At 33.7% G+C, this 25,425-nt stretch overlaps 1 protein-coding gene across 3 annotated transcripts in view; it reads right to left on the bottom strand.

The window, feature by feature from the left end:
- LOC118200750 (tumor protein p53-inducible protein 11-like) overlaps positions 1–25,425 on the bottom strand; it is a 116,333-nt gene that overhangs the window by 53,035 nt on the left and 37,873 nt on the right. For 2 of the 3 annotated variants that reach the window (XM_085821635.1, XM_035372727.2), the window contains exon 2: positions 10,428–10,516. In XM_085821635.1, the coding sequence (XP_085677761.1) occupies positions 10,428–10,468 (41 nt within the window). In that variant the 5' untranslated portion in view covers positions 10,469–10,516. Of the gene's footprint in view, positions 1–1,378; positions 2,127–10,427; positions 10,517–25,425 lie in introns of those variants that run through there. The other variant, XM_035372718.2, reaches the window with a different exon arrangement.

Here is a 25,425-nt window from a genome sequence, read left to right as displayed (position 1 = left end):
AAAAGCTAAGATAGAATTCATTTGTTTAAGAATTCTGGCTAATTTAACTATATTCTTTACTTAAAGTTGCACTAAGATACGATAATATTGCAGAAATCTTCTGAAAGCACGATGGGTAATACAATGGGGGGTTACTCCAGAAATTAGGCTTGAAACATTTTTCGTCGAATCACAAAAAGTGCTGAAACAATTTTCAAATTGTTGAAGCAATGATGAATCTGCATGAATATTTCTCGCATTCTAGAGCCATCAAATTTTGAATTACGTAGACCTCCAACCGAACATGGATTTCAAAGCCCGAATTTTGTATTTCGAGTTTGTTTTATTATCTATTTCAAATTTTGCAAAATTTAAACTAATTTTTATTTAACAAACGCAACGATTTCAAAGCGAGCAATTGCAACACTGTGCAGGAAAAAAACATTTTATCTCCAGTAACGCGAGACTGTGTATTAGAAATTCTAAAGCTATGCCATTTTTTAAATGTTTGGTGATACTGCTGTTGAATTGAATTTAATGTAATTTAAGTGAGAAGAACATGATATTTAATAAATAAAGGTAACACACAAAACGTTAAAAAAACGCCCTTTTGGGCGTAATATAAAATCTGAAAGCTTTCAGATACTTTTTTTTCTATTATTTTTTAACAATTCTAACAGTTATTGGATTCGCCAGTTAATTTATACGAGAAACAAAATGTACATTATAAAAGCAAATAATGCATTTATCTGTTCAAAATCTTCAAAGAAAATCCAAACGTGAAAAGTAAAATTCCTTGTTATAAATTCCGTTTTGTTAAATATCAGAATTTTTCAAAATTATCGTTCAGTTCTGTTTCTGAAAATTCTCCCAGTAAGTAGTCTCTTTAAGCAGAAAGCTCTTAGGTGGCTTATGCTGTAAACTAGATTTTTAATGTCATAAATGATCTTGAATTATATAACCTTGAATTTAAATTTTAATGATACGGTTGTTTCACATTTGTCCAAACGCGAATGGAATCAAAAAATAAAAATTACATCTGTTAAGTGAATATTAACTTAATAATAGCTGAAAAATATCTTAAAATTAAAAAGGATATTTAAAAGTAAGGCCTAAGTTGCTGATCAGGTTTCAAAAGTTTGCCATTTCGGAAAAAAAAAAAAAATTACAGCCGCATATTTAATAATTACAATTGCTATATTACTTGCAAATATGTAAAGTTTAACAAATGACCACAAAATTTATTTGTAATTTATTATATGTGAAAGAAATCAGAAAGAACAGGTTAGTTATAAAAAGAGAAAACTTGAAGATAAACAGAATCAGTCAAAACAATGATAAAAAATCCATTGCTGAAATGTCTTCTCAAAGACGGTAATGAAAGCAAATAAGAACTTACCTTTCAAGCGCTGCGGCTCCACATATCCTACTAACAAGCGACTCAGGTTGAGTTTCAGATTTTTCTTGTTTGTTTTCTTCCATTCTTTATGTATATGCTACAGCCTTAAGTTTCAGTCAATTTCCCTTTACATATTCATGTAAAATCGATATAAATTTAGTCCATCAGATAATTTCTGACTAAATGAAAAACCTGCTTCATATCCTTACAAATAATTAATGTAAGAAAATGAATCATAAATACCTACTGGAAAATACTGTAATTATATAGTTACAAATTTAACATTCCTGAAAAGAGATGTGAGGCTAATGAGTTTATTGATAAAAAACTGTAACGTTTCAAGACCAGACTGAATAAAAGGTCACAGCAGTGCACAATAAAGAAAAATTAAAAATGAAATGAAACAAAATTCTATAATAAACTGATAGTAAGAACTGATCACTTTCCCTTACTTATCACCAAGATTCACTAAACTGCAAAGCAATATTTAATGAGAATGCCACTTTTTGACAATACAAATTGATCTCAAAATTCGCTCGTAGCAATGCAGTTTTTAAAATAATCTTCACTTTGCAAACTTCTGATCGACAATCTTAATTCACACTAATAAATATATTTTAAGCATAATAACACATATTGAAGTCCGGATAAAGAACCCACTGCCTGTACACAGTAGTTCCACGAAAAGCAAAAGCGATATTTTTCTTAGCTTCGGCACACCCGGACGAACTGTGAAAATCTTACGATCGTCTGTTGAAAAAGAGCCGGTGATAAATTAGACCTTGAAATAGCAGCGCCTTTCGTGCCCAATAACATCTGCTCGTTGTTGTTGTTATGGTAACGGACACCCACTCCTTTACTTCCGTACAACAACTGGACATAGTTATTCAGAAAAGCGTCAAATTCTGAGAAGAAATGAAGAAGTGATGGTGTCTTTAAGTAGATCTAAATGCTTTATTTACTGCAAAGTTGGCAATGGAATTTTATTGGCTAAATAAACAATATATTTGCAAAAGTTCAAGAGAAGGTAAACAGCAGTATTTACGATGACGGAAAAGAATTATTAAAAAATTTTCCCTTAAATATTTAAAAATAATTTATTAATTATTAAAATCATTAATTTATTAATTTCTTGGAACGTGGGTTACGTTTTATAGTTCAGAAGCAACAAGTTTAGACTAAACAAGAGCAAAGCGTACCATTTCTTTCTGCCTGATAAGTAAGAGACCCATGGATGCTTTTATGGAGGACTTTCTGTAAAAAACTAATTTTCGGTTATGTTACATTTTTGGAAATCTTATACGTCTAGCTTATTCAACCAACAGGAATAAACTGCAGACGAATTAGCAGTGTTTTACGACTTTAACCGTTAGGCTATTGATGGGTAACGATAAAAGACATTTTTAATGAAAATGCGAATTTTTATTAACAATGTTTAATTTGGAAACGATTATTTATTAAAAACTATACCTGCGCAAGGAATACAGAAAGGAACTAAAATGACAAATTAAATATTTACTTTATTATTTTCTGCTGATAATCTTGATAAATCAAATGGATCTTTAACTTGAATATTTAATTTTGATAAGTAAAAAATATGTGACTCTCTGAATATCTGAATGTGCTTAGGTATCTTATGTGAATATCTGAATGTGCTTAGGTATCTTATGTGAATATCTGAATGTGCTTAGGTATCTTATGTGAATATCTGAATGTGCTTAGGTATCTTATGTGAATATCTGAATGTACCTAGATCCATTAAATGTGCTTAGGGGATTTACAACAGAAAACAACAAAGAAAAAACAAAACAAAAATCTGAAAGGTTTCAGATTTTAAATTACGTCTAAAGGGGCACTTTTTTATCGTTTTGTGTTCTACCTTTATTTATTAAATATCGTGTTATCACTTAAGCCATAAAATTCAGTTCAACAGCAGTGTCGCAAAATAATTATAAAATAAGCATATCTTTAGGATTTCCATACACAGTTCCGGGCGCTGGAGATAAAAAGTTTTTTTTCCCTCCCGTAGAGTGGTGCCATTGCTCTCTTTTAAATCGTTGAGTGTGTTAATAAAAAATTCGTTAAAGTTTTACAAAATATGAAACCGATAATAAAACAAATTTCAAATTTGGTCTTCCAGATGCCCATATTCGCAGTAGGATTACGTCATTCAAAATTGGATGGCTCTAGGTACCGTTGTTTTATCACGATGCAAGAAACATACATAGATTTATGCAGATTCTTCATTATTTAATTTTTTCAAATATAATACAGGGCGATAGTATTTGGTGGCAATAGTTTGAAAAGTGAAACGGACATTCAGAGTAATTCAACGCGAAATCGCAAAACGAAAACAATAGTCCTTCAGGGACAAAGCGCCTTTGGACTAGAAATAACGCAAAGTCTGCATTGTAACGAAGTGTCCAATACATATATATGTTACCGTGAAAATTGGAGAACGTCGATTTTCACCGGAGAATGTCAACATTCACCAAATGCGTTGGTGAAAGATCGAATATTGCATTACATTCTTGTACATTCGGACCCTCACTGGTGTATGTCGACAATCACAGATATGCTCTGGTGTAGGTCGAAAAGAGATGAGTATATGTACGTGCTGTCATTGCAAAAGGAAGTGTTCCACAAATAAATGCAGTTGTAAAAGCAAGGACCTCTTGTGCAAATTCAAAGTATCCTAATAGTTTAAGTTGTTGCAGTAAATAAAATTTGAATCACATAATTTAGTAAGTTTTTAACTTCTATTATTTTCCTTTCTCATTTTGAATGTACTGTGTGTTTTAAGTTCTTATATTCTTAAGTTCTCATTTTAAGTCTCAAGTGCGTTTTTTCGAGACTGAATTACGGAGAAGAAAATATAATATTCTTATATGTTCAACATTCACCATTAGCACATGGTGAATGTCGACATTTACCGGTGTAAGTCAGAAATAAGAGTATTTGGAAAATATTTCGGACATGCGCCAAGCGACTATGTGAATGTTGACATTCACCGGTGAAAGTCGACATTCTCCAGATTTCGGTGTTTCACCGTAAGATATATATTTTATTTACTGAATACTGTATTGGAAGTAAAAACAGAACTGGAGAACAGGGTATCCATTGCTGAAGCAAGTATGCTGAAAGACAGCAGGTTAGGATTAAAAAATATCTGATGGGATTTGAATGGCGTATACCGATTTGATATTGAAGCAGCAGAATAACACAAGCTATCAAAGAACGTCAGAAGCTTCCCAGCTTCTGTAATTTAGTTTTGAGTTACTGGCTTTACCGTTTGTTAGTGTATATCTGACAGATAGCAACCAATTTTTCCGGTGCCATCTCGCAAGTACTATATTAATGACTGTGGTATTATACTAATACTGATGATGATAGTAAGAACTTTTGTATGATGAGACCTGTATGGTGCTAATATTGATGATGATATTAATGAGTGGTGTATGATACTATTACTGATAATGATATATGGCGAGTTGAAACAAGGAGGTAACGCAATTAATTTCTTTAAGATTCTAATTCTTAGCTATTCTGCAAATAATTTATGAGATAATGTTCTCATCGGAAAAGGAATAAAAATATAAAACCAAAAACTAGATGATGCATCAATTCGGCTGAAGTTCCACTCCGTTACATGGACGTTCTCAGAGAGTTTTTCTTGATGCAGGGTATAAGTTCCTATGTAAGGCAAAAAGCCTTGTTGTGGCCGCAGCTGGCCGTGCCGAGTAGATTACTTTCGAGTAGGTAGCAGAAAATTCCAGTTACCAGCTACTGAATCGTTCCACAGAGAGATGAGAATACTTTTGACAGAGCGAATAAAAATTGTTCTTGATAGAGCTGAAAATACAATAAAGGGGGTTTCTCTCTCTCTTTTTTTTTTTTTTCCTAAAACCTTTGAGTAGTTTACTAACTCTCTCTTTGGTACTGCGTTCACTGTTTTTCATTTCAAGTTTTCCTGGGCGTGTCAGGACGACTTTCTGAATTCTTATTCGCCCGAAAGTTTCAGAGCGTTTGTTTGAGGGTCTGGAAATTTCCTCGATTGTTTGAGGCCCTCAATTGTTTGGTCTCGATTGTTTAGGGGCCGAAATTTTAAGAGCGTTTCTCAGTTGGCGAGAACACCTTGATTGTTTGAGGACGTTGACTGGCCTGGAAAAATTTTCACGATAAATCTTCGGCTCAATCCGAGTTGGTCGGTGACAGGCATTCGAGGCACAACAAAACAGTTATAAACAGATGCATGGGATTTTGGACGAAGGACACACACGCTCCAGCTTTTCTCAGGAACGAAATAATGTTCTTTCATCATGAAAGAAAATAAAGACTTGAGAACGTCACGGGTTACAGGCCAAGTTCAACTATCCAGAGAACTGCTAAGTGATCTTTGGAAAATAACTTTTCGAGAATTTCGGGATGGTTGACAGAAAATAGCTGAAGGTGTTACGATATTATATTAATGACAACTGTATGCTGCCTAATAATGACTGTTCTATGATACTAGTACTATTTCTGCATGATCTCGCACATAAATTAATGCCTACTATATGATGGGAATGCTACAGTACAAAGATCACCTATTTATCTATCGTCTCTTCAGGCTCGAGAACAGCCAAAAGAAGACACTGGGACATCAGCATTTATTTAAGATTTAACAAGATTAGAATTTTTGAAGAAGGTGCCAAATTTCATTTATTAGAGTACAAATATATATGCAGGAGTTACCTGTGTCTGGTTATTAGCTGACTTTCTTTTCGTATGCTTCATGTATCTGACGGTATCATGTATTATTAGCCAGAAGTTATGGAAATATACTTTTCATCTACCTAACTTAGGTTCGCTTACGCTAGTTCGGGTATTATCTGACCATTTTAAAATTGGAAAATAATGCCAACGTACCAACGTACGTGAAGGACTACTTGTAGTAATTTATTTCTACAACGAAGTGCCTGAACTACCCGAATAATGACGAAATGCAAACAAGGAAAGCGAAAGGAAATAAATAATCGAGCAAGAAGACATTCTTTACTATTTACAAAACTAGTTCTTTAAAGCGTTTTATTTTTTGCATAGCTATTTTTACTCATTCAGACACACAGAACGGCTATTATAAAAATATATAATTCTTATTTATTTCTACGTCAACAAAATGAATATTTTATATGAGCTTCTCAAAAACTGTCACTTATAATCCTTTTTATTTTACACAACTGAAACACTAAGGGTATTTAAATATTCATTTTGATGAAGTTTTCTGTATTTTCATTGCTCTCGGGTAACGATAATGGCTTTAATTACTTTAGGAGTCGCCTTAATTACGCGAAACAAGATATCTTCCTTCAAATTATAGGAAAATGGATTCTCTGAAACGGCGATCAATGAAGCTCGACGAGCGATTATTAAGATCAGATTCATTAGGCGTCGAGGAATAAATACCTCTTCCTCTAATCCGCAGTATTTAAATGTTAAACGGCTCCCTTCTTGAAGATTACTGGAGAAATACATTTCGTTGCATATCCACTACTTATTCAAATACAGTCTTAATATAATGGAATTGGGAAGGTTTTAGCTGATTTTTAAGTACATTATACTTTAAACCGGATTTAAATGTCATGAGGATATAAGGTTCTCTTTTTTTTTATTAAAAAAAGGAACATCTGAAAGGATTTTAACATTGCACCAGAGGGTTTGTTAATTCTTTTTCTCTCACGAAGTTCTCAGTTTATCTATCTGCTCTTAGACTCACTCTTGCTGAAGCAACTTTGTTTTGTCTTTTTAACTTTAAACATAATTTTCTTGCCACTTACGCTACATAAAATTCAGCAGCAAAATCACAAGATCTTAATAAATAGTACGAGTCGTATATTTTTAAAATTCCTGATACAGTGCTAAATGTTACCATACATTTTTTTTTTGGCAGGAAGGTCTATTATTCACGACACTCACTTTTGCAGCGAATCACCTTTGCTATCTATTTCACTTTTCAAACAACTAACCTCTGCCGCAGCAGTATACCTAAAATAGCTACTATGAAACTAAAGTATACATAATTTAATTTTAAATATCTTTAAAAAATTCTATCGCTAATAACAAGTTAATAATTCCTTTAGTACTAATAACAAGTTACTTCCTTTAGTAAATGACATTTTTTATAATACTAATATGCGCCTTTTTCATAAATTATTTTGGATAATTAATTTGTATAACGTTTTCGAATATTTTGCGGACAGTTTTTAGAGCTTAATTTCTAAAAGTAGAAGTGCCGGAGTCCTATGAAAGACCATCACGAAAGAGGTACAAGAGTAAATAAATAAACAAAATGAGTGTTAAAATCATTAATAATTTAAAAGTTAAATAGTTAATGAGTATCAAATTAATTAATAATTATTTAATTGGTATTAATAATTAATAAATTAATAATTAATATTTATCAATTATTATTTAACTTGTAGTTATTGTTTAATTAATTCCTAATTTATTATTAATTATTATTTATTAAAATAATTAAAGATTAAAGTAATTAAATAAAATGTAAAGAGATAAATTAAAATTTAATAAGCGATTTTTTATATAATTTTAATGCTACATGCTATAGCAGCCCCATATACAAAATTTCAAATGTCTCAGGCTACTCGTTTTTGAGTTATGCGAGATATATACATGCGTACGTACGTACAGGCCTCACGAAAAAGTCTCTTCTGGATCCGTTTTAAATCCATTTTTGAATCCGTTTTGGGGAAAAGGGACTTCTATTTTGTGCTAGCACTTTTCAGTCCCTATGCATTTTCTTCCTAGGATGTTCTAATAATTTTTAAAGAAAACTGTTGTTTGTAGTTACTATTAATATATATATAAACAATATTAATGAAATTAACAATAAGTTGTAACTTCTATTACATTGTATATATTTAGCCAAAAAATAAGAATTTCAAGCAAAACTTAATTAACAATATAATTTATGCACCAATTCCAATAAAGTTCAATGCAAATAAATTTAAAAGAAATAAATTATTGAGAATCAGAATAATTAAACTTAATAGAAGTGAAGTAAATTTGGTAATTTCCTGTCTGTCAAGACATTCCTGTCTGCCCTTAAAATCTTTCAGCAGCTTAATTGGAAATCTTTATGACATTGATTCCACAGCAACACGTTATTGCCTGTCTCCAACTTACATGGATTTCCTTGGTCCTCAGCATAAGCATGTAATCACAGGTCATCTTAATATCATCTAAAACCCTCTTCTAAGAAATCTTATGCAGAATGGTGCTAAATTTAGGCCAGTGTTGACGATCAACAAAATTCATGCATTATCCGGATCATAGAAAATATAAACGAATTTATTCTAAAAGCCCTACAGATTATATGTTCCTTAAATGCAACTTTTTTGGAATGGAGGACAGCGGTTATTGTTCAGATCAAACTTTGAAGTCACAGCATTAAATTTACTGGCAATTTACATTGGAATGAAGTTTAGGAACATATTCAGGAATTAAAACAACAATTTACAGTCACCAAAAGCGATAAAGTTAGTAATAACGTTAGCATTATATGTAAACAGTTTTATGCTAACCTGTTGGAATCGGAACTGAATAACAAAATTATTTACAAGCACACCAAACTGCATGAGCCAGCGACTGTTAAAAAAGTAATAGGATTTCACAAAATGCTAAAAATTGCACAACTTTAGGACAGCGTTTAGGACTTTAGGATTTGCGCGTTTCTCTATTTGTGTAGCCCCGAGGCTAACTTACCTTTTAGTTAAGTCAAATTCATTATCTTAAATTTAAGCCATAAATGCTGGCTTCTGTCGTAAAGCCGTTAGGTGTTTTTGAAGCAGGAATACATGAAAAATGAGCAATGACCTCGCCTCGACTTGAACCTGGATCTTTCGAATACGCGCCGAGTGTGCTGACCGTTACACTACGAAGGCATGCTGGAAGGATGGAGGAAATCATAAGACCAATTTGTTTGGTTAGGTGGGTACGGCTGCGCCCACTCATGGTACCTTAGATACTCCCCCTTTTAAAGGGCGACTGGCGATTAGGGGACCCAATCACCAAATCCTGGTGGCGAAGAATCATCATCCACCACCTTTTAGTTCGGTCGCCACTGCAGAGTCATTAGGTATTATGGAAGCAGAAATACATGAAAAATGAGCAATGCCCTTGTCTGGACTCGAACCTGGAACTCTCGAATACGTGCCGAGTGTGCTAACCGTTGCACCAGGAAGGCATGGTGGAAGGAGGGTGAAATACCTTATACTGTAAGCACGAGAGCTGCCTTCTATTAACTTTTATCCGAGTTAAATAAAACTGATTCTTTAAGTCTTAAGACGTAACTGGATGTTTTAATGCTTGTACGATGTTAAATAATCCTAAATCCAAGATTTTAAAGTCAGGGCTACTAAAAGATTAACAATAAAACTGCATATTTCGTCAGTATTTATCTCTTTCATAGCAGCATTGTCATATCTCAGAAACTCTTGCGGCCGACATATCATGCTTTTTTTCAATAGCTGCTAGAATACCATGCTCAGGTCTTTCATTTTTAAAGTTTCTTAATAGCTCCTGTAGCATCATATTTCTCTCTTTAGATATTAAATTGCATTTCTTTCCCATAGTTCTATAAAACAGAATTAAGATAAATCGACATATATTCCAAAATTCTATTTTGTAAAAGTAGCAGGTAACGTGTTCAAAACCACTATTCCCGTTTCTGTCTCCATAATTCGATACACATTTATAAATCGGACAATCATTTCGATACGGATGGAGTATTTTTAAAAGGGAATTTATTAAGATTTGTTAGTATTAGATACAGTTAGCAACTAATATAACAGGCGAATTGTTGTTTCGCATGTTCTGTCGTCTCCAAAGCATTTATTTATTATCCCTTAACTTTCTTGATCACCGTTGGCAACTAATCTCTCAACGCCGTAACTAATAGCACGCTTATAGGATTGTTGATTTGCAAAATGTGTCTTCTTTTTCTAAATAAAATATCAACATATTTTAATTCAACAAGAAACTTGATACGTACCTGTACGGTATATACGCATCTGGTTCACATAAAGATTCCATAGATAACGGACTATATCTTCATCTCTGATGACAATACTAGTCTACAATCTGAAAATATTAAGAAAAAGGATATAAATATAATTTTTTTATTGATGCCAAGTGCTAAAAAGTTCAGTTAGTCATACAATACAAAAAATGGTACTACTCATAGACTACAGCCTATACTCGCCCTTTTCATAAATATTAATTAATGAGAAAAATCTGATCCTACCTATGTAAATAACAAGTAAATACATTTGCGTGCCTTTTACCTGGGATTTCAGACAGAAAGTCTTATCACATCATTGCAACTTTTCTCCACTTCTTTTGGTTATTGACTGGTTTTGGTTTCATTTATGTAATTACGGCAACGCCTCAAGGGCCTATCTGATGTCTTCGTGGAGGACCTTCTAAGGAAAACGCGCTCGTATAGACATTACACATGAAGAAAACCACGGAAGCGCGCATGCAGCCAGTCCGTTCGCAGACATTGTGTTTTTTTTTTTTTTTTTTTTTTTTTTTTTTTTTTTTTTGTTGTTGTTGTTGTTGTTGTTTTAGATTCACATCAGCATTAATCACTTTGAAGTCCCAATGAATGCAACGTTTTCCAAGCCGAATTATTGTGCATTAAGTGGATATCTAACAACTGTTTGTTAAGTGCTAAATTTCTTAGTTTCACTGATTCTCGGCCACCGTTATATTCTCTTATGAATATCTTCTCATGTAATAAATTAAGTGTCACTTTTCATACCATGATTAAAGACCATAATAATAAAGGCGTTGATATCATCTTTTCTCATGTACGTGGCCACATTGGCAATCTGAGAAATGAAAGGCCTGATTGGTTAGCAAAACAAGCTACAAATATTCAAGTTAATACTCCAATGATACTGCCTAAGTTATTCTTCAAGAAAAAGAGTACGGATAAAACAATACTCAAGTGTTATGAATTATACAGAAATTTTATTACTACCTTTTTGATTAAATTATATTTTCCTTCCATTCCTTACAGATTGAATAATAAAAAAAAATTTCTGCAATTTTTGAAATTACTAAATTTCTAACTGGACATGGTAATTTCAACTCATATCTGAAGATATTTGGGTTATCTCATACAGGCTTGTGTTCCTGCAGCTTCGTGAGAATGCAAAATGTCGAACATTTGTTGTTACATTGTTCAAAGCTTACAGAAGGACGAAAAGAACTCATTTTTAAGTTAAAACTCTGTGAACATTACATTTCCTTCTCCTCTTCTTGTATTTGCTCCAAGATAAAATGACATTCTCTTTCTTCTGTATATTTATCTCTTACGTGTCATTTGTGAATTTGTAAGTTTATTTTGTTTTGAGTTGTGTTGTTGCATTTTTCTTTTACTTAGCTCTGTAAGCCTTGGGTGATACTATGTGGTGCACAAGGAATTTAAATAGTCAATAAAAAACGTGCAAGAATACATTAATGACAGATCAGGAAATTTAGTAAGGAAAAAATGAAAGATTTGACCTTGATAACCGTTTCTTGTTCCACTTTTTCCGGGAAATTAACAGTAGACTGATGTGCCCCTGCTTGCTTTGCCTTGATGCAGTTCTACTGATTGATCACACTGTGTGTAAACAGAATGTACTTCATATTTGAAAATTGAGTATAAAATATGTTTTTGATAATATGCGGAGTAGATCTTAACATTTTTCTCCGCTCTCTTTATTTTTAATCTGCCGTTGTATGCAAAACCAGAAACAAACAAAAACGATTGATTGATAAATTCCCTTAAGAAAACTTTCTTTAGTTCCCTTGAACCACGTTTTACGACTTTTTCTCCTCTTTGATGATAATACATGGATCTATTTTTATTGCAGTCATTTAAGTGCACCCAACATTCGTCTATTGTTATAGCGTTTTTCCATTTCTGTCCGGATAAATGTTTCTTATAAAGAATTCTTAAGCGCGTTCTATGTTCGGCGATCTACCGGCGAGAAAGACGATGCACATTGTGTGTTTTTGCCTGTTTTAGCTTCACATCAGCATTAATCACTTTGTTTACAGTTGACACAGAGTATTTTAATGATTCTGCAACTGTCCGTTGATTTCGTGAATTTTCTTTTAACATTAAAGATCTTACTTTTGCAACATTCGAAATATTCCATTTTTTCCCTTGGATACATATTTGGAACACATGAAGCTGAATTTTGAAGTACATTTGGTTTCCTTTGTTATTGACAACAATACCTATCGCAGATTTAGATATCGAAAGCGCATGGCTTTCACGCCCTTTTTAACGATTAAATAAGAATAATTTTGTTCTGAAAGAACACAAGCGTAGCATTTCATCCATTGCTTATCTAAAAGCGACATTTGCGTGAACGCAAAATTGTCAAGTAACTGAGGATAATTTATACTTTCAAAAATATAATTGCAGTTAAAAAAATTCCAAAAAGAAATTTTTTTTACAGCAAAACAAAATCGTCTAAAAATATCCGAACAGCCTCTGTAGAAATAGGAGAAGTAAAACACAAAATAAATAAAAAGTAATAAAAATAAATAAATAAATAAAATGTTACAAAATACCAAATCGATAATAAATCAAATTACAAATTTCAAATTTGGGATTCCAGATGCCCATATTCGCAGTAGGATTACGTCATTCAAATTTGGATCGATGGTTCTAGTTACCGTTGTTTTATCACAATGCGAGAAACATATATACATTTATGCAGATTCTTCATTATTTAATTTTTTTAAATATAATACAGGGCGATAATATTTAGTGGCAACAATTTGAAAAGTGAAGCGAACATTCAGAGTGATTCGACGCAAAATCGCAAGACGAAAACAATAGTCCCTCAAGGGCAGAGCCCCTTTGGATTAATGAAGTCTTAGGTTAGATAATAAAGTGATTTAAAGTAAGAAGGATTATAAAAAGATGAATGTTATGACATGCTAGTAAGTCCCTTAATCTCTTACGAATCGAATAAGCGAACGTGTTGAACACGCCACAGTATGAATCGCATAGTAATGAAAATTTGAAAATTAAGGGCAGAGAAGACACGTCAAAAGGATTGAGAATTGTATAGCAACCTATAACCAGGAACGCCACTGGAAAGTGATATCAGGCATGGAAGTAATGAAGAAACAAGAGATTACCAGAAGTATTAGCTACTGATAAATATTTCATAACATTGTAGTAGATGATACCATTTCAAAATATTACAAGAGATGTTCAAAGTTTTCATCATTACAAGCGCTGCATGAGTTACGCGGACGGACCATGGCTGGCGGGCACAGTCAAGAACATCCGGATTCGCTTCGATGTCTGCTGCAGCGCAGACAATTCTTGCAGTCAGATCAATCTCTGTCTCGACGGATGTTTCATGCATAAAAGAGCTTATTTAAGTGCTTCCCAAACAAAGAAATCTAGGCTATGCTAATCTGGACAGCGTGGGTGACAGGCCACTGGTCAACCAAACCCAATCCATCTTTGAAGGTTATTTTCCGTTAAATTTTCGTCTATAAGTAAGAGGTTCATACACAGGGTGTATCAGTACAACGGTGAGCTTTCAGGAGAGATAAAGTATACCTAGACGATCGGAAATCACATAGGAATGCATAGTCGGAAAAGCTTTCCTAGCGCGGTAGTAACGACACAAAAGTCAAGAAAAAAAGGGCACGAACGGTGGTGAGAAAACATGTTTATTATTGGGAGTACAACAAAAACAAAGAAAACAACATAAAGAACATAAAACAACATAAAGAGACAACGATCATCATTAAAGAAGGTGTTCGAAATAACGACCCGGATTCTGATGCAGGAACCGTGCGTCATGCATCTTCCATAAGATCTTCCGTTCGCGATGTGGATCTTCTATGCGCCAGAGAAGTAAGGTTTGCATCATGGTCCGGGCTCGTAATTTCGAACAACTTCTTTAACGACGATCGGTGTTTGTTTTTGTTCTTATTTGTAGGTTTCTGCTGTACTAATGTACTGTAATGTTTTGTCTGACTGTTCGCATCGTTCCTTTTTTGCGTTTTGTGTCGTCGCTACCGCACCAGGAAAGCGTTTCCGACCATGCATTGCTATGTGATTTCCCATCGTCTAGGTGTACTCTATTTCTCCTGAAAGTTTGTCACCGCTGTACTGGCACACCCTGTATATAATCAGTTAATCCTATAAGCAAGCAACAAAGAAATTCAAGGAATTTTTCATGAAAAAGACTTAATGAAATAAGGTAAAAAGATGAAATTTATGAAATTGAGAAAGTAATAAAGAGAAAAGGAAACAAAGCTTTTGAGAATCTTTATCTAAGAAAGAAGAATCTAAGAATCTTTTTGAGAAAGCTTTATCTAAGAAAGTTTTAATTCTTGGACTGTCAAAAAAGTCTTTTAAAATCCTTTTCAAAGTTATGTTTGCTTAAAATAATAAAAATATATTTATTATTTTAGGTATTTCAATTTCTTATTATAATTTTAAAGCTTGATACATTTTTATTAAGTATTTAAATTTCATATAAAAATTTATTTACTTTTTTAACTTCATCTCTTAAAAAACATTTTAATAAAGGATTTGCTCTGGACTTTTTTTTTTAATAATCGTGTTTTCATTTCATGCATGGTGTCATTTTTGCGAACACTTTTAGCATTTCATTTTGAAAATCTGAATCTCCTTCAAAGTGTTTGTTGGATGCATATTTAATATTTGCGTTTCTTTTTTTCTTTGTATATTTTATTTCCTCACTGCTTAATTTTATGTTATGATTTTTGCAATAATCTTGTTACTGGCAACGTGCTTTATTTTACTATAAAGTTTGTGTTAATGGCAACAGTTGTTCATGTTTATGTTTCAGTAGAATAGCGTTCTTAGCCGCACTGCGCTGCAGGCAATTTTTCTCTTAAAGAATTTTATGTTTTAGAATAGCAATAAAGTTTATTATACAAAGCTGATGCCTTTTAGTTCAAGGCAACTATTTGGTTCCCCAGGTGAGGCATTTAAATGCTATTTAATGTGTTATTATTATATGCTTTAGAACTGTGTTTAACGAACTTTTAAGTACTGGTACTGCGAATCGTCTGCGTGACGTCAGAAAGATAAGCGGAAATATTTTTTGCTGCTTAAGTATCTTGTTGAAGTTATTTGTGATTATTAATCATTATTCATGGTAATAATGACAGAATTAAGTGAATCTGATCTTAAAAGATTAAGAGGACGAACGAAATCTACCCTAACGCGGCTTCACAATAGTTTCAATAATCAGTTAAGTTTAACGGAATTAAAAGCACGATTAGAAAGAATTGAACAAATATTTAAAGAATTTGATCAATATGATGCTGCTTTACCCGAAGAAGCTTCTGAAATTGCTTAATTCGAAGCTAAATATTTTGAAACGAAAGTAATGTATCAATCCGCCATTGAATCCGTAACGGCCAGAAATGTTTTGATTTCAAATCCCACTGCAGTTGAGGCTAGCTTTAAACTTCCGCGTTTAAACATTCCGAGTTTCAATGGTAAATATACTGATTGGCCTAATTTTAAAGATCTGTACATGGCGACAGTTCATACCAATCAGTCATTAGCGAAAATTCAGAAATTCCAATATTTGATAGGACTTTTAAAAGACGAACCAGCTGCTATTATTAAGCACATTCCGATTTCCGAAACTACATACGATGAGGCTTGGGACAAATTGATGAATCGTTATGATAGAAAAAATCAAATTGTAATGTCGCTTGTCAGAACATTTCTTGAGCAACCCAAAATTACTAGCGCTGATTCTGTTAATCTAAGAAAACTCTCTGATACATCTGATGAAGTTATCCGTGGATTAAAATCTCTTGGCGAAAAGGCTTCGTCTAGAGATGTTTGGCTAATTTATTTTTTGTTAGAAAAAGTCGATCCGGAAACGCGCCATTTATGGTCACAAAAAAATGGTGAAGAAGAATTTCCTACCTTAGAATGTTTTTTGGAATTCTTAAACTCAAGATGTGTTTCACTTGAAATGTTAAACACTCATAATAATGAAAAGCGAGTATCGCATAAAAATCAGTGCTCTGTTTCGAAGAATGTTTCACATAATAATAAAAATTCTGTTCTAAAATGTCAGCATTGCAATGGTTCTCATTTTTTATCAAAGTGTTATAAATTTAAAGGTGCAGATATTACGACTAGGAAAAATATCATTCGCAAGAATTTATTATGCTTCAATTGTTTCGGAAATCATCAATTAAAATTTTGTTCATCGCAGAATGTGTGTTCTATTTGCAAAGCAAAACACCATACTTTACTGCATGAAGATATTAAAAGTAATAACGTAGTTGTGTCAAATTCATCTCCATCTGATGAACAAATTTCTAATTCAGACGAACAAAATGATATTTCGAGTTTTTCTATTCAGGGTCAGAGTACTTCATTTTTACCAACGGCGGCAGTAATAATTTACGATTCTGCTGGTCAAGGTCATGAATGTATCATTCTTTTTGACAGTGGAAGTGAAGCTTCTTTCATCAGTGAATCATTTATTCGACAATTAAATATACGCAGACAAAATGCCCGTATTTGCGTAAAGGGACTTGGTGATTCTGAAGCAGCTTTGACTCGTGGTTATGTAAACGTAAAATTGTTTCCGAAATCTGAGTTGAAAAAAAATGGTGTTTTAATACAAGCATATATTCTTAAAAAATTAACTCCGCATTTGCCTTCAGTAAAGATTGATAGCAAGGACCTTGATTATTTGAATTCAATTAATCTTGCAGATCCGAATTTCAGTACGCCCAAACAAATAGACATGATAATTGGAGCTGACTATTTCTTTTCTCTGCTTCAGCCAGGGCAGATTGTTGGCTATAAAAATGTAATTGCGCAAAATACTATTATTGGTTGGGTTGTATCAGGCAGAATTAAAACAGAAGGCAATACTCCGCATCCCATTAGTGTTAATCGCATTAGTTTACATATTGAGGATAACGTCGATGCAACACTTAAGCGTTTTTGGGAGTTGGAAGAATTAACGTTCCAAAATCAGAAATCAACGATTGAAGAAGAGTTTTGTGAGAAGCATTTTAAAGAAAATTATCGAGTAAACGGAAATGGCAGATTTGTTGTCCGACTGCCCATTTTCAGTAATGCTGAAGAGTTAGGGGACTCCAAACCTTTGGCTATTTCTCGTTTTCTATCCATGGAAAGAAAATTTGATTTAGATAAAGAACTTGGTAGGCAATACAAGGAGTTCATGCAAGAACACGAAACTTTAAATCATATGGTTCCAGTTGTTGAGAATGAAGAAAATAAGCAAGTATATTATCTACTGCATCATGCTGTTGTTAAACCGAGTAGCTCTACCACTAAACTTCGTGTAGTATTTGACGGTTCATGTAAACCTAAAAATTCAGTTTCTTTGAACTCTGTTTTAGGGGTAGGTGGAACACTACAACGAGATATATTTTCAATGTTGCTCAACTTTCGTGTACATAAAATAGATTTTTTTTCTGCTGACATAGAAAACATGTACCGCCAGATTTTAGTAGATAATGAGGATCAACATTTACAAAGAATTGTTTGGAGAGAATCTGTTAATTCAAAAATGCAGACATATAAATTATGTACAGTTAGTTATGGCACTGCATCTGCACCATTTTTAGCAACACGCTGTTTGTGGCAAATTGCTTTGGATTCAGAACAGGATCATCCTCATGTATCCTCCGTTCTTAAAAGTGATTTCTATGTAGATGATTGTTTATCTGGAGCAAACAGTTTAGAGGAAGCAGTTGACCTATGTTCTAAGCTTTCACAGCTATTACAGAAAAGTGGATTTAATTTAAGGAAATGGAGATCAAAATGCTCAAAGCTTCTCGAAAATTTATCCATTGATAATCATGAAGAAGGTGACCTGGAAGTTCACTCAGATGAATGTGCCAAGACTTTAGGGCTGTTTTGGAACTCTACAGAAGACGTATTTTTATTTAACATTTCTATGGATTTTGGGACTGAAATTACTAAAAGAAGGTTCATTTCTCAATCTTCTAAAATCTTTGATCCTCTTGGCTTGCTATCACCATGTACAGTCAAGTTGAAAATGTTTTATCAGCAATTGTGGTTTTTAAAACTTGACTGGGATGCCCCACTGCCTAAAGAATGGGAAAAGAAGTTGCAGTTACTTCAAGAAGATCTTAAGGCTCTCAAAAATGTTAAAATTTCAAGGTGGCTTCAAACTACGTCTAACCACATCTATCTGCATGGTTTTTGTGACGCGTCAGAATCTGCTTACGCTGCTGTTATCTACTGTGTTCAACCAACATCTCACGACAGAAATGAAGTCAATTTGGTGGTTGCTAAAACCAAAGTTGCTCCCATTAAACAAGTGTCCATACCTATACTGGAACTCCTAGGTGCATTGCTCCTTGCCAGATTAATCAAAGCTGTCCGTAAAGCCTTCTCCACCACTGAAATTTGCTTTCACGCTTGGACTGACTCTAAGGTTGTTCTCTGTTGGTTAGCAGCTCATCCTCGAAAATGGAAGCCTTTTGTGGCAAACAGGACTTCAGAAATATTAGATGCTATTCCCTATCAACAGTGGAGCTATATTTCGTCGAAACAAAATCCTGCCGATCTTCCTTCTAGAGGAATCGATCCTAAAGTTCTACCGAACATATCCCTATGGTGGCATGGGCCATCATTCTTAGCGTTCGACAGTTCAAAGTGGCCTCTACAATGTTCTGTCAGTAATGAGACTAACAGTGATGCAACTGTCTTAACTGAACAAAGGACAAAATCAATTTTTTGTACAACAGCTTATTTGACTAATGACACTCTGGACAATTTATTTCAGAACTGTTCTTCTTTATCTAAAATAGTTAATGTAATTTCTTTTTGTTTAAGATTTATTTCTAGGTGCAAAGAACGGGTCTTTGGTTCTGAAGATAATAGGTTAAAAAGTCCTGCAGTAGTACCTTCATCTAATGAAAGGCAAGCAGCTATGAAGTTGATCATTAAATGGATCTAGTTTGTGCACTTCCATAAAGATATAAAGGATCTCAAAAATAATTCATTTTTAAGTCCTAAAAGTGTTTTAAGCTCACTTTTTCCTTTTCTAGATGATGATAGTGTTTTACGGGTGGGAGGTCGGCTGCAAAATTCTGACTTGTCATTCAATGCTAAGCATCCCATAATTATACCAGGTCAACACAGGATTGCTTTGTTGCTTGTTAAACAATATCATGTAACTTATATGCATGCAGGGTCCAGTTTACTAGCTAACATTTTAAAGCAAAGCTATTGGATTGTAAATGGTAAGAAGCTTATTCAGTCTTTCATCCATAAATGTATTGTTTGTCACAGATATAAATTGTCATCTAATAATCAGTTAATGGGAAACTTGCCAAAACAAAGAGTAACACTTGAGAGACCATTTTTTAGCACAGGTATTGATTATGCCGGTCCTGTAATTTTGAAATGTTACAAAAGTCGTTGCTTTAAGACCACTAAAGGTTATATAGCTTTGTTTGTATGTCTAGCTACCAAAGATTACCATATTGAGGTAGTTAGCGACTTAACTGCAGATTCTTTCATTGCTGCTTTTAAGCGATTTGTATCGAGGCGTGGTACGCCTCGATACTTATTTTCGGATAATGGTACGAACTTTGTTGGCGCAAAAAGAAAATTGTCCGAATTGCAAACTCTGCTACTTTCGCTTAACAGCAATGAATTGATTTTAAATTATTTGGCTGAAAATACTATGGAATGGAAAATGATTCCACCTGCTTCTCCCCACTTTGGTGGTTTGTGGGAATCAGGGATCAAGTCCATAAAATTTCATTTGAAAAGAATGATAGGAGAGACAAAGTTAACATTTGAAGAATTAACTACTTTACTAACTCAAATTGAAGCTGTGTTAAATTCACGACCCTTATCTAAAACTAATCACAATGATGTAGGTAATTTAGATGCTTTGACTCCATCACATTTTTTAACTGGGGATGTTATCACTAGCATCCCAGAACAGGATTTTTCTAATATTCCCAAACCCACTTTATTAAAACGATGGGAATTATTACAGCAAATGAAACAAGGCTTTTGGAAGAGATATTATAAGGAGTATTTAAATTCCTTACAACAAAGGTACAAATGGAAGCAACAACTTCCAAATTTGTCTGTAGGTGATATTGTATTAATTAAGGAGGACAACATGCCTCCTGGTGTTTGGCCTTTAGGTCGTATTGTTGAAATCCATCCAGGAAAGGATGGCAATGTTAGAGTTGTTACAGTAAAAACTGTTAATGGTTATTTTAAAAGACCTATAGTAAAACTTTTACCATTGCCATTGCATCGGGAATGATCTATTGTTAATGCAATGGCAAGGGTGGGAGTTAATGTTGGATGCATATTTAATATTTGCATTTCTTTTTTTCTTTGTATATTTTATTTTCTCACTGCTTAATTTTATGTATGATTTTTGCAATAATCTTGTTACTGGCAACGTGCTTTATTTTACTATAAAGTTTGTGTGAATGGCAACAGTTGTTCATGTTTATGTTTCAGTAGAATAGCGTTCTTAGCCGCACTGCGCTGCAGGCAATTTTTCTCTTAAAGAATTTTATGTTTTAGAATAGCAATAAAGTTTATTATACAAAGCTGATGCTTTTTAGTTCAAGGCAACTAGTGTTCCAACTCGAAAATTTCAATCTCTTATATGAAAGTTTGAGCTTGTAAATAAAAGGAGATTTGGAAAATTATTAAAATTTCTAATTTACATATTTCCCTTTAATTCTTTGTTCTATACGCTTTCTTATTAGAAAAATTAAATTTCCTTTCTGTTATTCTCAAGTTGTCCTAGTTCGGGTATTTATTAAATACTGATATACGTGGCCCCCAAACAGGACAGTGGTTATTGACTCTGACTACCTTACCGGGTTCAAATCCAGTGAAGGCGTGGATGATAATAAAAGTACAGTGTCTTTGCACGGTTATGCATGGTAATGTCTTGTATATAATATATTGTGCCCAAGGATCTTGCTAACGACAGGCGTATTATTGTACTCCTTCCCGCGATGAATTTCGTGGACTTTTTCTGATGCCAGACTATGGAATAGATGGAGTAACCCTTCTCCGTATGTCCCGTGCAATGAAAATGAAGCCATGAAACGTCACGGTGTGACATAACGAATGCTAATGGCCGCTTCCATAAGCCAAAATAATAAGAATATACAGAAACAGTAAAATAATCTGTTTATGGCATTTATCTATGAAATGCAACATTAGCTGGTGCACAATTGGAATGATTGTTGCATTCATGAGCTCTGTATTGACCCATTTTGTTTCAATGCAATTATAATCAAAACTTCACAGAATTGTCAGCATAGTTTACGTATGTGGTAACAGTTGCTTATTGAATGTCATTCAAGAAATTGTTGCATAAAATGGAATGTGGAGATTATTGAAAAAAAGCAAAAGCAGGACAGGAGATACAAGCCATCGAGCTACATGACGCTACACGGCCGTCATCAGTCGTGACGTCACGCTGTTGATATTTCCTCAACTTCAACTTTGTGATGTCATGCTTTCTCCATCGATTTTAACCTCCATATGCCAGACAAGTGAGATTAGTGACAATACTAAAACTGTATACGTATATATGTATAATGAAAATACGTATAATAAAATTAAATACGAATAACGGAATTGGCTCTGAGAAATGCTAAATTTCTCAAGGATACTTCGCTTATTCTTCTGAGTTGTAAGCAATAAAGGTTTGTCGTGTTGCTCTCTATGTCTGTCAAATTCAAACGGAAATCCTTACAAAAGGACTTTACAAAAAAGGAAGCAACGAAAAATTTGATAAGAAGTTCTTTTCGGCATTATGTTTCTAACATGCTATAAGCACTTTATGATTTCACGGAGAAGACTTTGTTGCATGAAGAGCGTCAAGTTAGGCATAAAGGAAAATGAATTGCATATAAGATGATTTGATAGATGTATCATTCGCAATAGAGAGAGAGAATGCAGTTTAAAACAACTTCATATACTGGGAAGTTTGAGGAAACTTTTACTCACTTAAAACTTCTAACGAAAGTTACTAACGAAAAGTTGCTAACGAATAACGAAAAGTTACATGAATCACATAATCACTTCCTTTCGCGTTATGTGATTCATGGTAGTAGATTGTCTTACAAAAATACTTTGAAACAAGTAATTCTCTTGCCCCAGGGGCGGTTAAAGTTAGCCAGGACGACCCAGGATCGAAATAATTGCCGAGTTCTCTTGATCATTTTTATTCTTAATTAATAATTCAGTTAGAAGTTGATGTCAATTTTTCATTTAGTAAAGGAACTCTTAAATGCATAAATTGACTTTAATAATTTTTGCAAAACACATGTAGTCAGTAAATTGACCAAGAATATATCTTACTTCTGGATCACATTAACACCAAGTCGGGCCACATTTCCTGGCTGCTTCTTTGAGCTGCCTTACATGTTCATATAACCTCCCTCGGACGACTGTGCCGACGGGGCGCCAACCCACCGAACAGGCCGCAGGGACTTCACATGTTCATCGCCACAATCCATCCCACTGTAGGCTGCGCGGGAAGCCGCCCCTTCCCGGCACAGCGCTTAATATCTACATGATTTTAACGCTCCCACAGCGAAGGCAACGGACACGACAGAACCAGTACGGTTCCTGCCAAGCCCGCGCCTACCATAAAATGGACCTATGGTTCTAGTCCTGTGAAGAATGATTATTTACCAAGCTTGTGGATCACAGAACTTTCCTCGTAGTTTGCTGACATCGACATTTGCCCTAGATTTATTCACTAAGTCAATCGTTTTTGAGGGCAAACACGTACAGGTCCCTGCTGAGTCTTGCAGATTTCTGATGAAGAAGGACCTGTAGCTGTTTGTCCCCGAAACAAATTGACTTATTGACTAAATTTACGCCAAACAAAAGGTTGTTTCTTTCCTTTAATGCTGTACAATTTCAGATATGGTGCCATAAGAAATTTTATTGTATTTACTGTGGAAATATGCACTGTATTTCTGCACTGTAATTCGAGGTTAATTATAAAAGGTATAAATTTAGAATAAACATGATTGTTATGATTAAGCGATTCACGTGCTTTCATTCTAGAATACTTTCAAAAGACGATTCATTAAAAACTTTTCAAATGAATTAGTTTCACTGCTCATTTTTCAAAGAAGAAATGCAGCTAGAATACTTCCAGAAATTGTTTCGCAAGCCCTTTTTTCGCAGATCTCACGAATTTTCTAAAATATGTATCTAGAAAGCACGAATATCAAATAAATTATATCCCTCAAAGTTCATCTTTACGAAATCTGATAATATTTACATAATGCAGGACATTTTTCTTGACCTATCTTGAAGAGAGAAGACTGAATTTTGGGATGGTCCCGCACACTCCCGGGTAGTTGGTCACTACAGATAACATACTTAGCCATTTTATGTTTTGACAAGCGAGGATGTGATTAATCAAAAGATCCACACTGATAACACTATCTTCAGTCAAAAGCATTTTCTTGTTGTTTTACTTTAGCACCAATCATTTTTCCCTTAATGGACTTCGGTTATTAAAGATTTTCTCAGCCTACTGCATTCTTTCTTCATTTGTCTTATTGTGTAAGATAGTTAATCGCCTTTTTGTCTGTCAATGCAGAAATTCGCTTCGATTAACAGTTCTTCAGTTCTTTGTGAATTTTTTGCAAGCGTTTCCTGGAGCGTCCCAGTTAATCCAAAGAATGTTCCTTCGGCTTAAATAGGATACATTTCTATACGTAAACATAATTTTTCATATTTTACTAAAAATCCTGGCGGATGTTTTTTAATGATTCATAGGTCGATAGAAAGGTGTCTTAAACCGGCCTTGGAAAACTCTCTCATACTGCGCATTTACCAAGAATTGTAGAAATCGGCCTAGTTTCAGCGCGTTGTGTGAATGCTTACGTCTTCAACATACTATTCTCTATTATATTTAGTGTTGCAGTTTTAAGAATTCAGTTATAAATAATATTTCGGCAAGAGCATATTTCATGTGCTCTTGCCTAACTGTGAATTAGAAAATTTGCTTGAAGGTTTAATTCTTCTCAACTTTTACTGGCTCCTTGTGATAAAATAATGAATTTTTATTTTATATAATAAAATGAATTTTCTTATTAGAATTTTTCGAAGCCACGAACCTGAATAAATCCGCAATTCCACTCCGGGGTTCGAACTTCGGATCTTGCGAATACGCGTCGAGTGTGCTTTCAGTCCCACCACGAAGGCACGTACAATGAAGGGAAATATGGCTTATAATTTTTTTTCTGTTTTTTTAATATCATAGCCATTATCATTTTCCTTTTCAAGCCATGGAAAAATCAGTTTCTGTTTTAAAAAAATTCAATATTTATGCTACCTTACATCATTTTAACTTTCTTCAAGCTTGTGAATCGATATACCTTAAACACAGCATTTTAATGCTGGGGTTTTATAAGGTCTCCTGATTCATTTATTATTGATTATCCCCCCTGCCACTAGATCCATGACCTTATATCGTAATGTATACTGTACACATACACATTTATCTTATGTCGTGATTCGCCATCGTTAAGTAGACGACCAAGTTTCTTTGCTAGTTAATAGAATGTCTTTCCTTTGAAAGTGATTCCATTTACTTCTTTGTTATTTTCTGCAGAATGATGAATAGAATATTGGTCTTTCCATCAGCGGTTTCCTGTTATATTATCCGATTTTTTTTAAAAAAGAGAAAACTTTGTTTATTAAAAGACTAAAAGGATAGGGTATATATGACTGATATTTGTATATAGCCTACTTAAAGTACATGATGTTGGATGTGTCACATACTTATATAATTAAATTAACGTTAAAAATATTCATAAAATTATCAGCTATATTTATGACAAATTAAATATATTTAAAATATATCGATATGATATATCATAGAAATTAAAGACTGAAATTATTAAGAAGTGCTTTTGAATTTTTAATT

The sequence above is a fragment of the Stegodyphus dumicola genome, chromosome 8 (assembly GCF_044657685.1).
Source record: "Stegodyphus dumicola isolate Sdum_Otavi_A_Nest chromosome 8, ASM4465768v1".
Classification (NCBI taxonomy): domain Eukaryota; kingdom Metazoa; phylum Arthropoda; class Arachnida; order Araneae; family Eresidae; genus Stegodyphus; species Stegodyphus dumicola.
The sequence above is the reverse complement of the archived record's forward strand: the minus strand, read 5'-3'. Positions and strand labels throughout refer to the sequence as shown.